We start from the raw sequence: 12,769 nt of genomic DNA, 5'->3' as shown, positions 1-12,769 counted from the left end.
CAAGATTATTAGGTAATATTCAATATTTTATCATTCTATTGGTTCTTTTTCTCTATTACTTAGGCTTGTGACTTGCCCTTATACTGGAAAGTACCACTTTTTTTGGCGGCGGGTGGTGACCAGAAAGGAACCGTCGAGATGAATGCATTTCTGGACTTTTGGAAAGAGTAAGATATGAAACATAATCTATATTGTTTTATTAAAAATATTACATCTCAGCGCGTAATTATAAACAGGGTACCTACTGTATAGAAAAACATGAAAAACTTGAAATTCTCAGGGATTTCTTTTGTATCTGGAAAAATCAAGGAATTTTTATGAAATTTTATATATTAGGACTCTCATGTCAGACAGTTAAAAAAAAATTTTTTTAATGGTTTTGCTCTTAAAACTTATTGTAAAATCGACGAATCAAGTGAATTATACATGTTTTAAATATATTATGAATATACAAGGTGTCCCCAATTTAAATGTCGAAACTTCGAAAGGGCGTAGGGGACCGATAAACTAAGAAAAAAAGTCCTTTAGAGATTGGCTCGTTTTTGCTTCGTTATGAAAAAAATGAAACAAATAATTTTTACCAAAAAACTTAAAACGACGCTAAAATTATTAGGTTTATCCAAAAGTACTATAAAATAAAGATTGTAGAGCACGGAATTAAGAAAAGAGAGTAAATTAAAATTCTTCTGAGGTAGAATTAAATTAAAGACAAAATTTCGTGTTGTCGCATATTAATTTACAATCCTCTAATTTTATCTCAGGAATATTTTAATTCAATCTCTTTTCTTAATTTCATGCTTTACAATTTTTATTTCATGATACTTTTGGATAAGCTTAATAATTTTAGTGTTGTTTTAAGTTTTTTGATAAAAATTATTTGTTTCATTTTCTTCAAAACGAATAAAAAATGAGCAAACCTCTAAAGAACTTTTTGTCTTAGTTCACCGATCCCCCACACGCTCCCGAAATTTTGATGTTTAGAGACCCTATATATCTATTTTTTTGTTTAAATATATGAAGTACATATTCTTTATTGCAACTGTATTTTATGCAAGTGAAAAATGCTTATTTTATGAAAGTTATCCAGTTTTTTTCAGTATGTTGAAAATCTAGCACTTGAAACTTAAGAGGCTCTGTTTTTTCTTCTTATGAATGAAAACATTAGAAAACGTATATAATAAAAAATTTATTTTAGAAAGTTGCATCAAAAAATCTTTAAAATATCTTCTTTATTTAAAATTCTGAACAAAAATACTTGGAAGATCAGAGTTTTCAAGTATTTTTTTTTTTACCAGAATAGATATCCTGATGTACATCTCCCGAATTTCGATAATTAGTGACATATAGGAAATCCAAATGTAATGTGATCTTGACTTTGACATATATTGTCACGATCTTGAATTATCTCCAAAAGATTTTAATACAGTGTATTAAATTTAATTCTAGAATTGAAATTTTCTAAGCAGCAATATCCGTATATATGATACAGAACCAATAATCTCAATTTGCATTGATATATATATATACAGGGTGTTTCAGAACAACCTTCCATCCTTAAAATGATGTACTCCTGATACGATTCTAAGACGATTTTTCCTTTACCAAAATTTGAATTGAAGCGTAATTTTTGAGTTATAAGCAAAAATAATTAGCAAATCACGCGTCGAGTACAGAAGGCAGGCAGGAGCGCCGCAATTTCGACTCTATTTCTGTTCTATCGTCTCGTAGAAGCAACAACTTTACATAGATATCTGTTTGTGTCGCATAAATATTTTGAATACAAATCTATAATATTGCTCATGTATTATCTCTTTTGATTTTATCATACTATAGTATATATATATATGTATGTATGTATGTATGTGCGTGCGTGCGTGCGTGCATGTTGTTATGTATGTATGTGTATTATATATATATACACATACATACATAACAACATGCACGTATATATATATATATATATATATATATATATATATGATACATATACCCAGCAACATCGAATATATCTGCCATATAACATAGATATAACATGTGCACTTTAATTATGTACATGTTATATGTATAACAATCATATCTTGATTTGGGATTACAATTTATGCAGTACAGTTCGAGAAAATTGAACTAAATATATTATAATATTTTAAAATATATTATATATGGATGTAAATATTTTATACATATAATTTTGAATATGATGAAAAATCTTTATCATCGATAGTATATCGGTATAATCGATATGATTGAGGACTAATGAGTAATATATAAACTTCTTCACTATAAAAGTGAATGTTTATATATTTTTATGACATAAGTATGCACATATTAAAAGTTACATTTATATAAATATTAATATAAATATTTATAAATGCAAACACATAAATATTCTGTCCGCAAAACATTGCAACAAAATTTTATGATTGTTACAATATTTTGGCTATTTATAATATACAAAGGGCTCCTTTATCGGCAATTTTCGTGACAACGCAACCAAAATATTTTATTTATTATTTTTATATCTGCGATTATAATTTGCAAACAAGATTGAGGCATCTTTTTTTTGGCCAACATTGTTGCGAGTATCAGGATAGATTGTTTTAATCATAATTTCTTATCATTTAAAAAAAAGCAGCAGTTTATTGCTTCCTATAAAATTACGAAATCGTTTCCTCATACTCGAGTATGTAAATATCTTTACATCCTTGGAATATTTTTTCTCATAAGGATTGCCTCCTAATAATGAAGATGTATATATTTTCTCTCTTTAGCTACCAACTTGTATATACACAGTCTGGTAGACTATTATATACGCGAAATTTAGTGTCATTAAAAAAAGAAAAAATACATCGTCAGGAATTATAATAATAATTCCTTCCAATAATTTGTAAGCTTTTATTACCATATATGATTGGTTGCAATCATATGAAGGAATACCAGATATTGCACACTTAGTCTTTCAAAAACGAAAGTTTCTTTAAATTCTGGAATAACTGTTTTTTAATAACTAGAATATTTATGCACAAACCGGATATGATATGAAATATTTTTTAAACCAACCAGCACACGAATAAAAATCGTCTCTGGGATAAAATTTATTTTTAATAACCAGAGCGCACATGCAAACCGCTTTTGGAATAAAATATTTTTTAAACCAATCAGCACACGAATAAAAATCGCCTCTGGGATAAAATATTTTTTTAATAACCAGAGCGCACATGCAAACCGCTTTTGGAATAAAATATTTTTTAAACCAACCAGCACACGAATAAAAATCGCCTCTGGGACAAAATTATTTTTTTAATAATCAGAGCACACATTCAAATCGCATCTAGCGTGAAATTTTTTTTAAAACGACCAGTTCCCGATTAAAAATCACCTATAGAATAAAATGTTATTTTTTTAATAAGCCGAGCGCATATATAAACCGTTTTTGGTGGGAAATATTTCTTTCGACAACCAGTTCATGAATTGATCGCTTCTGGAATACATTCTTCAACCAAAGCATATATGTAAAATGTTTTTGGTGAGAAATATTTCTTTCGACAACCAGTTCACGAATTGATCGCTTCTGGGATACATTCTTCAACCAAAGCATATATGTAAAATGTTTTTGGTGAGAAATATTTCTTTCGACAACCAGTTCACGAATTGATCGCTTCTGGGATACATTCTTCAACCAAAGTGTACATGCAAAACGTTTTTGGTGGGAAATATTTCTTTCGACAACCAGTTCACGAATTGATCGCTTTTGGGAAATATTCTTCAACCAAAGCGCACATGCAAAACGCATTTGGTGGGAAATATTTCTTTCGACAACCAGTTCACGAATTGATCGCTTCTGGAAAATATTCTTCAACCAAAGAGCACATGCAAAACGCATTTGGTGGGAAATATTTCTTTCAAGAACTAGCTCACGAATTGATCGTCTCTGGCTAACTATTATAATTACTGTGACACAACTACTATTGCAAAATAAATATAATCAGTTTTCAATGAAATATACAAATAAGCAAAATATTAATTATATTTTAATAAATTTGAAGTTACTATTACATATACACAAACATATACACACATGTAGATAATATATAACACACATATAGTATGCTCGGATAAAAAAGAGATGGACAGAGAAGAATGGACAAAGAGAGAAAAGATATGAGTGTAACTGAGCAAGTATCTGTACAAGTGCTAAAAGGAAAAAAAAAGGAAATAGTTATATCTTTTTCTGTAGCAATACTTTATGTTCACTAATGTCTAGTGACTGATGTGAATCAGTCCTTTCGATACATCGTTTCACAGCTGTTTTACTCTTCCTTTTTCTTTTTTTGCCCATATGTGTCAATTTATTTATAATAAAAATACTATATGAGTATTAAATACTATGTGCATCATATATGCATCATATATGTTTATGTGTATACAGTCATTCTAAATTCCATTTGAAGATCAATTTTATATTACAATTTTTTATATAAAAATCTTTATGCTGTTTTCTATTTAAGAATTGCTTTAAAGATATAATTTAAAAAAAAGAAATTTGGAATATTATATTTTTACATAATATTACATTATCACATTTATATTTTTGTGTAGACTGCATGGAAATAAAATTAAATAATCTCTACAATATATTAGTATATAGTATACATTAAAACAATTCCTTCTAAAATTATGATATATAAATATACTAACTTTTTGACTCTTATTCTTTTTAAGGAAAGTCTGCGGGCAAGCGTCTCTCGAAAGTTTTATTTTCGTCCCAGTATGTGGTGGGACACACTATTAAAACCACACTACAAAAACATAACACTCATAACTTTTTAAATCCAACGCGTTATAACGCATTATAACAGTTGAGCGTATTTCTGCGGTAATCTCTTGTTACGCGTACACAACACGCGCGATTGAGTATCTGCCACGCACTGATATGATCGCGTGTGCCTGCCTGCATGTGTGTGTGCATGGTACAGTCGACTTATTCCCCGATATATATATACATACATACTTACATACATGCATGCTACAAATATCGCGTAATAATTAAAACAAATGCGCATCTTTATAAACGAATATTCTCTAACCGAATAAAAAAATTATTTTCATATTGATTAAAATTAATTCGATATATAAAACCATTATTCATAAATATTCTACGACGAAAATTAAATTTCTAAATTTTTGCTTTAAAAAAAGTTTATTTTTTATAAATATAGGCAAGCTTATACAAATATGCAAATGTTTGGTAACATAAGAAGATAATATATATCAAATTTTCTTTTCTCATTTATATAATATATTACTAAATATAACTATAAATAATAATAAATTGTCATAAAGATTATATGTATATATATATATATATATATATATATATATATATATATATATATATATATATATATATACACAGATCGGTTACATTAAGGACAAAATCTGATATATTCTGATTACTTTGGGGACAAGTGTTTACTTTCAGGACCGTCCTCATTATTTTATATACAGAAAGATTACTTTTAGGACTGTCCCCAAAATAATCGTATATAAGCAAAGATTACTTTAGGAACCTATTTAGCAAAATTAACATTTCATATGAGGTGTTAATGTTCAATTTATTAAATTTTTGTAAATGGGTTGGACATCGAAAAGAAAATTAAGATATATATAATAGAATATCCATACATATTTCCTTTCTCAATTATAATCTTTATCCGTAAATACAGGAAAAATAATAAGATAAATAATTTAAAAATTATTAGAAAGATTATTCTTCTAAAATCGTTTGCTTGATTAGAACTTTATATTATATTATTAGCTTATGATATAAACAAATCTAAATGTAATGCGCTTATATGAAATAGACTGATAACTAACAATTGATAATTCAAATTTAAAAAATTTCTATAATTTACCTATCTTCATTTAATGTACATTTGTGTACATTTGTAATGTAATGCACATATTTATAATGTATACATTTGAGAAACAAATAATAATAAAATAATTTTATAATAACAATTTCATTCTGTTTTGAAGTAACTTTGTGTTTTTTTTACTAACATTCATAATACGCGAATATAATAGATGTTCATATACAATAGTGCATAAAAAATGTAATTAATTCGTATTTTTAAATTCGAGTTAGATCTGAAAACGATATTACATATACAGGGTGGGGCATTTATATTGAGACACCTAAATATCTAAAAAATAAAGCAAGATAGAAAGAAATGTTTCAGACAAAAGTTGTATGGTTTCGAGGGGGCCACATGATAAAAATATGGACTTGACCTTGAGTGACCTTTTCAAGGTGAGGTCAATGTGATCAATGTTTTCTTAAATAGAAACCCCCATTTTTTATTGCATATTCTTGTAGCTTATCTCGAGAGCTTTTCAAAACACTATAATAAAGTATTTTTTCATTAAGTATTTTTTGAGTTACTTTAAATCTTAATCTGACATATTTTGATATAAAAAATAAAATATCTCGTAAAATATTCAGTTTTCGATAATCTTACCATAATACTTTTATGTACAAAATAATGAGACAAATCAATTAGTGTAAATATCAAATATCATATTGGTAGAAAGGATATTTTCACGACACTGTATGATTTGACGATACGCAATACAGTGGCGATTTTAACAATGTTAAAAAAACTGACTGTATTGTATAAATTTATTATATTTATTTATTATTATTTATTTATTATTAAATTTATATATGTCATATTTAATGAAAACGCATTTATTTAATATAATTAAAATGAATAACAAAATATGTCTGTATTCACATAGTCCGTTCTTATATTTAAAATCATCTTAAGATCCCATTCATATGTGTGTATATGTGTGTGTTCTTATCATAATTATTATATTTTAAAATTTTATATTGAAATTTTTATGTAATGAAATTGTTGATATAAAAATAAAAAATCTCCAAGTAGAAGCAAAAAATAATTAGAGATTTATTTATTGCATAGCAAATAAATTTTAATTTAAAATAATGTATAACATAAAATTTAAAATTAAACAAATTATAATCAAACAACTTTTATCATATAGGGAATATATAGGCATATGTATAATATATACATATATACTTATAAATTAAATGACTTTTACATATAATTTTTATAAAAATATAAATTTTTTCTTGAAGCAATAATGAATATATAACATATTAATTTGCTTCACTGTAGGGAAAAAGGAAAAAGAATTTTAATGACGTTGATTTCGTTGGTGATTGCCGTGCCGAAAGACAAAGTTATGTATCGCCTGTGCCCTTAGCGCCAAAAACTTTTTTTGCTTATATTTAGACTACCGCTAAAATATCGACGTCATTCGAGAAATACGTGATCTCTACTACAAGGATTAACGCATCAAAATGATTCTACGTATTCAGCATTACAAGGATTGTCACATTAGAGTTTTATAATTAATATAACTTCGATTATTAAAGCGATAGAACAAGTCGAAATCGTTACGTCATCGCCTGGTTGCTTCGCGTCTAATGAATCCATCTCTTAAAACACAGCAATCAGTAAAAATCCCACATCGTTCAAAGACTGCATCTTTTTCTGTTCTATGTGTTATTACGGCATTAAAATTTTATGAATTGTATATATTATAATTATTAAGACAAGGCATTGCAACGAGATTGTTATATATAATCCCCTGTGTCCTTCGCCTTAAATACTTTTTTCGCTTATATTTCAGCAATAATACAAAAAACAGAAAAAATGCAATTCTTGAACGACGTTGACTTCTTTAGCGATTGCTATTTAAGAGATAGACTCAAATGCGAAAGAGTCAGTTGTTTACGTCACGATTTCAATCTGTTATATCGCTCTAATAATCGAAAATGTGATAATTGAAAAATTTTAATGCGTCAATCCTAGTAAGGCAGAGCTCGTAAATTAATGTCTTTCTCGATTGATGTCGATATCTTTAACGTAGCCGAGATTTAAGCGAAAAAATGAATTAGACGCGAACGATCCAGGCAAAGGCATCGCGATTTCGACTCGCTATGTCGCTTTAATAATTGAAGTTATATTAATTTTAAAATGCTAATGCGTCAATCCTTGTAGCAGAGATCATGTAGAATAATGTGTTTCACGTAGAATAATGTGTTTTTAATGACGTCGATATCTTTGGCGGTAGCCGAAATCAAAGCGGAAAATATGTTTTTCGGAAAGAACGATTGTATTGTAGATAACGACTTCGGTCTAAAGCACGGCAAGCGCTAAAGAATGCGACAACATTCAAAGATTGCATTTGTTTTCGTCTTGTATTATTTGGAATTACGCATTAAAGTGTTAATAGTTGTATATTTATGACCCTTAAAACGTGACAGCTTGACGAGATTTTTTTTATTATCGCTAGTATCCTTCTCGTCAAATACATTATTCGCTTTGATCTCGACTACCGTTAAATATATCGATGTTATTGGAGAAAGACATTATTCTACATGATCACCGCTACAATAGTTGACGCATTAAAATTTTAAAATTAATGAACTTACAATTATTAAAGCGATAAAGCGGGCCGAAATCGCGTCGTCTTTGCCTGGGTCATTCGCGTCTATCTCTTGAATCACAGCAATTTTTAAAGAAATTGACGCGTCGTTCAGGAACTACATTATTTTACGTACTGTGTGCTATTGAAATTACGCAATTAATATTTTACGAATTGTATCTTTTTCTAAGATGTGTTCATTAAAGGCGGAGCAGCCGTATATAACGTCGCGATTTTGGCTAGCTATATCATCAGCTTTAATAATCGTCAGCTTATTCATTTTAAAAATCTAATGCGTCAATCCTTGTAGCGGAGATCATGTATTGTATAATAATGTCTTTCTCCAATAACATCGAAATCTTTAACGGTAGTCGAGATTAAAGCGAATAATGTATCTGACGCGGACGATCTCGGCAAAGGCATCGCGATTTCGGCTTGTTGTATCGCTTTAATTATCGTCAGCTCATTAATTTTAAAAATCTAATGCGTCAATCCTTGTAGCGGAGATCATATAGAATAATGTCTTTCTTCAATAGTATCGATATCTTTAACAGTAGACGAGATCTAAGCGAAGAATGTATCTGACACAAACGATTTCGGCAAAGGCGTCGCGATTTCGGCCCGCTTTATCGCTTTAATAATCGTAAGCTTATTAATTTTAAAATTTTAATGCGTCAATCCTTGTAGCGGAGATCATATAGAATAATGTCTTTCTCCAATAACATCGATATCTTTAACGGTAGTCGAGATTAAAGCGAATAATGTATCTGACGCGGACGATCTCGGCAAAGGCATCGCGATTTCGGCTTGTTGTATCGCTTTAATTATCGTCAGCTCATTAATTTTAAAAATCTAATGCGTCAATCCTTGTAGCGGAAATCATATAGAATAATGTCTTTCTTCAATAGTATCGATATCTTTAACAGTAGACGAGATCTAAGCGAAGAATGTATCTGACACAAACGATTTCTGCAAAGGCGTCGCGATTTCGGCCCGCTTTATCGTTTTAATAATCGTAAGCTTATTAATTTTAAAATTTTAATGCGTCAATCCTTGTAGCGGAGATCATATAGAATAATGTCTTTCTCCAATAACATCGATATCTTTAACGGTAATCGAGATTAAAGCGAATAATGTATCTGACGCGGACGATCTCGGCAAAGGCGTCACGATTTCGGCCCGTTGTATCGTTTTAATCGTAGGTTTATCAATTTTAAAATTTTAATGCATCAATCCTTGTAACGGATATCATGTAGAACAGTGTTTTTCTTGAATAATACCAATATCTTTAACGGTAGACGAGGTGTAAGCAATGAATGTGTTAGACGTGAAGAACCCAGGGAAAAGCGTTACGATTTCGGCCTGCTATGTCGCTTTAATATAATCGAAGTTATATTTATTTTAAAATGCTAATGCGTTAATCCTTATAGTGAAGAGCACGAACAATAGTGTCTTTCTCGAATAACATCTATATTTGGTGATAGCCGAGATCAAAGCGAAAAGTAAGTTTTTCCGAAGGAGCGATTGTGTGTGTAGATAACGACTTCGTGGTGTTTGTTGCCGCCCGCGGACGTGAACGGACGTGTTTAGACACATTATGCGTGTGTCTTTTAGACTTTATTTTTGAGTTTCTTTCTCTCCTATAGAGTAATTTTTTCTATTTGTTACTCTCAACCAGTTTTTTGCCGGAATGTACCGATCCTATTAGATCGTATGTGGCGATAAAAGCAAAGGAAAAAGAAAAACGACTTCGGTGTAAAGCATGACAATCGCTAAAGAATCCGATGTCGTCCAACAGCTGCATTTTTTCTCGTGTTCTGTATTATTGGAATTACGGCATTAATGTCTTAATAGTTTTATATTTATGATTCTTTAAACATAACAGCGCGACGAGATTTCACATTATCGCCAGTATTCTTCGCGTCAGATACATATTTCGTTTTGATTTCGACTATCATTAAAGTATCGATGTTATTCGAGAAAGACATTATTCTACATGATCTCCGCTACAAGGAGTGACGCATTAGAATTTTAAAATTAATGAACTGAGACAATTATTAAAGCTATATATGTATATCAATTTTTAGTTTTTTATTTTGTATGAAAATTATTTTCAAAAGATAAATTTTTTTAAAAATTATTTTTTAGGGATAAATATTAAACTTTTTTTGCGTACAATTTGGGATTTTTTTATATACTTGGCGTATTTTTTTTTACCTTTGTGAGGTTTTTTTTAGGTGATAATTATTTCTGGCCGCCATATTGGGTCCGTCATTTTGAATTTTGAAATTTTAACCTCTGATTCATATTCAACGACCTAAAAAACCTTTTGGTATAAATTTTTTTGAAAATCTTGCCAGTCAATCAAAAAATAAACGATGTGCGTCAATGCCCACAGGGACACACACATTTTCCGCGCTATAATGTCAATGCCCTCGAAAGGGTTAAGCGTGCTGTTAAGATTCCATATTCCAATAAAGTATAGCGCAATGATCATAGAGCACATTTTAAGATCATACTAGGTTGCGTTCTTCTTGACACTAGAAGCGTCTGAAAGTATTTGATTACTTAACCAATCGGAAAGTATTTGATTGATCTAACCAATCAGAGCAAAGATATCTTAGTTCTGATTAATGGATTAATCAATCAAACGCTTTTAACTTTTTTAACCTCAAGACGAACGCAGCTTTAAAAGGATTTTGAAAATAAAAACAAATTAATAGCTATGAATAACTTTAAAATCAATCATATTAGAAGCCAGTCACGCATACAAAAACGTAAGCAGTAAGCAAATCGACATTTTTGATTTGTTTATTGCTTACATTACTGTTTTATTGCTCGATGTGATTGGTTGATTCGCCTAGTGCTTACTGCTTATGTTCTTCTGTGTGCTACAGCCTTTGGCACCTAACCTAATCTACGTATATATACTTACAAACATTCAATGTTCAATCATACTAAATACAATATTAATATACATAATTATTTTCACATAGAGATCAATAATATATTGATATTAAAAGTTATCATTATTGTTTGTTATTTCGTATTATTTGACAGGATATATATGGAATATTTTATAAATCAAGTCGCTTATATAATGTTTTTGATAAATTTAGGTTAAGTGTATGATAACGTGCATTCAACTAAAATTGAACAAAAAATATTATTTTCTAGGAAAAATGGAAAAATTACATTACTTCTTAATAAAGAGAAATCAAAACTATTATGTATGCACAAGGAAAGAAAAAAAGAAAACTGATATTGTATTGGCTAAACATGGTACTTTAATTTAAATGCAATTATTCTTATATGACTTTTATAGGTCATCTTTTTATAAGTCAGAAAATATATAACTTATTAATATTATAAATATTATCAATATTTCCATTTCTTTAGAAAACCAAGCTGTACTTGAAAATATTGAAAATAATTTAAATATGAAAATACCTTACGTGTATATAAGAAAACTTAACAATGGAATGGGTAAGAAAATAAGATGTATTTAATAGCGTCTTCCATTGAGAAGAACTCGCAGCACTGAGTGCTTGAAGCGTGTATCATTGGTAATTTTAATGAGCATGTTCTGAATGCTGCACATTTCATTGGGAGTGCAAACTATTTTCAGTGCTCATTGAGAGCATTTTGCACTCCCAGTGAATGTGCAGTATTTAGAACATTTTATTAATATTACTAATGATATACGCTTCAAGCACTCAGTACTGCAAGTTTTTCCCAATGGAAGACGCTATAATATTATTATTTTTGAAAATTATATCAAATAAAACTTATCCAATATTTGTAACATTATTATATAATTTTCTGATATCTTTGTTTATAAATTAGATGAAACGCACTTTAAAAAGCGACAGCTTCCAATCATAATAGAAGAAAAAATATTATTAAACAAATATCAAATAAAAGATATTTTCTTTTTTTAATTTATAATCTTATTATAAATTTTATATTTTTTATTTTATATGCTGGTTGCTGAATGCTTGTAGAGAATTTGAAATCTAATCATTGAATTATTATATTATTATTATATTTTTATTTTATTTCCATTAAAATCTTTCGATTGCTAATTATCATGCCAAAATAATAATTATTAAAATTATTAATAATATGTCATAATTTTTGAAATTATTAATTGCAGTTGTAAAAAATAAGTTAAATGCAAATCATAAAAAAAGAAAAAGAGAAGATCAAATTGAAATATTTAATAACTGTGAAAAAAACAAAAGCGAAATAA

General features: G+C 28.8%; 1 protein-coding gene across 11 annotated transcripts in view; it reads left to right on the top strand.

Moving 5' to 3' along the window:
• LOC138940618 (uncharacterized) overlaps positions 1-12,769 on the top strand; it is a 191,057-nt gene that overhangs the window by 118,257 nt on the left and 60,031 nt on the right. For all 11 annotated transcript variants that reach the window (XM_070309673.1, XM_070309678.1, XM_070309677.1 and 8 more), the window contains one exon: positions 64-167. In XM_070309673.1, the coding sequence (XP_070165774.1) occupies positions 64-167 (104 nt within the window). The remainder of the gene's footprint in view (positions 1-63; positions 168-12,769) is intronic.

Source organism: Polyergus mexicanus, unplaced genomic scaffold (genome assembly GCF_030449975.1).
Source record: "Polyergus mexicanus isolate NDT 795.1 unplaced genomic scaffold, iyPolMexi1.0 SCAF_17, whole genome shotgun sequence".
Classification (NCBI taxonomy): domain Eukaryota; kingdom Metazoa; phylum Arthropoda; class Insecta; order Hymenoptera; family Formicidae; genus Polyergus; species Polyergus mexicanus.
This window is presented reverse-complemented; position numbering and strand designations above follow the sequence as displayed.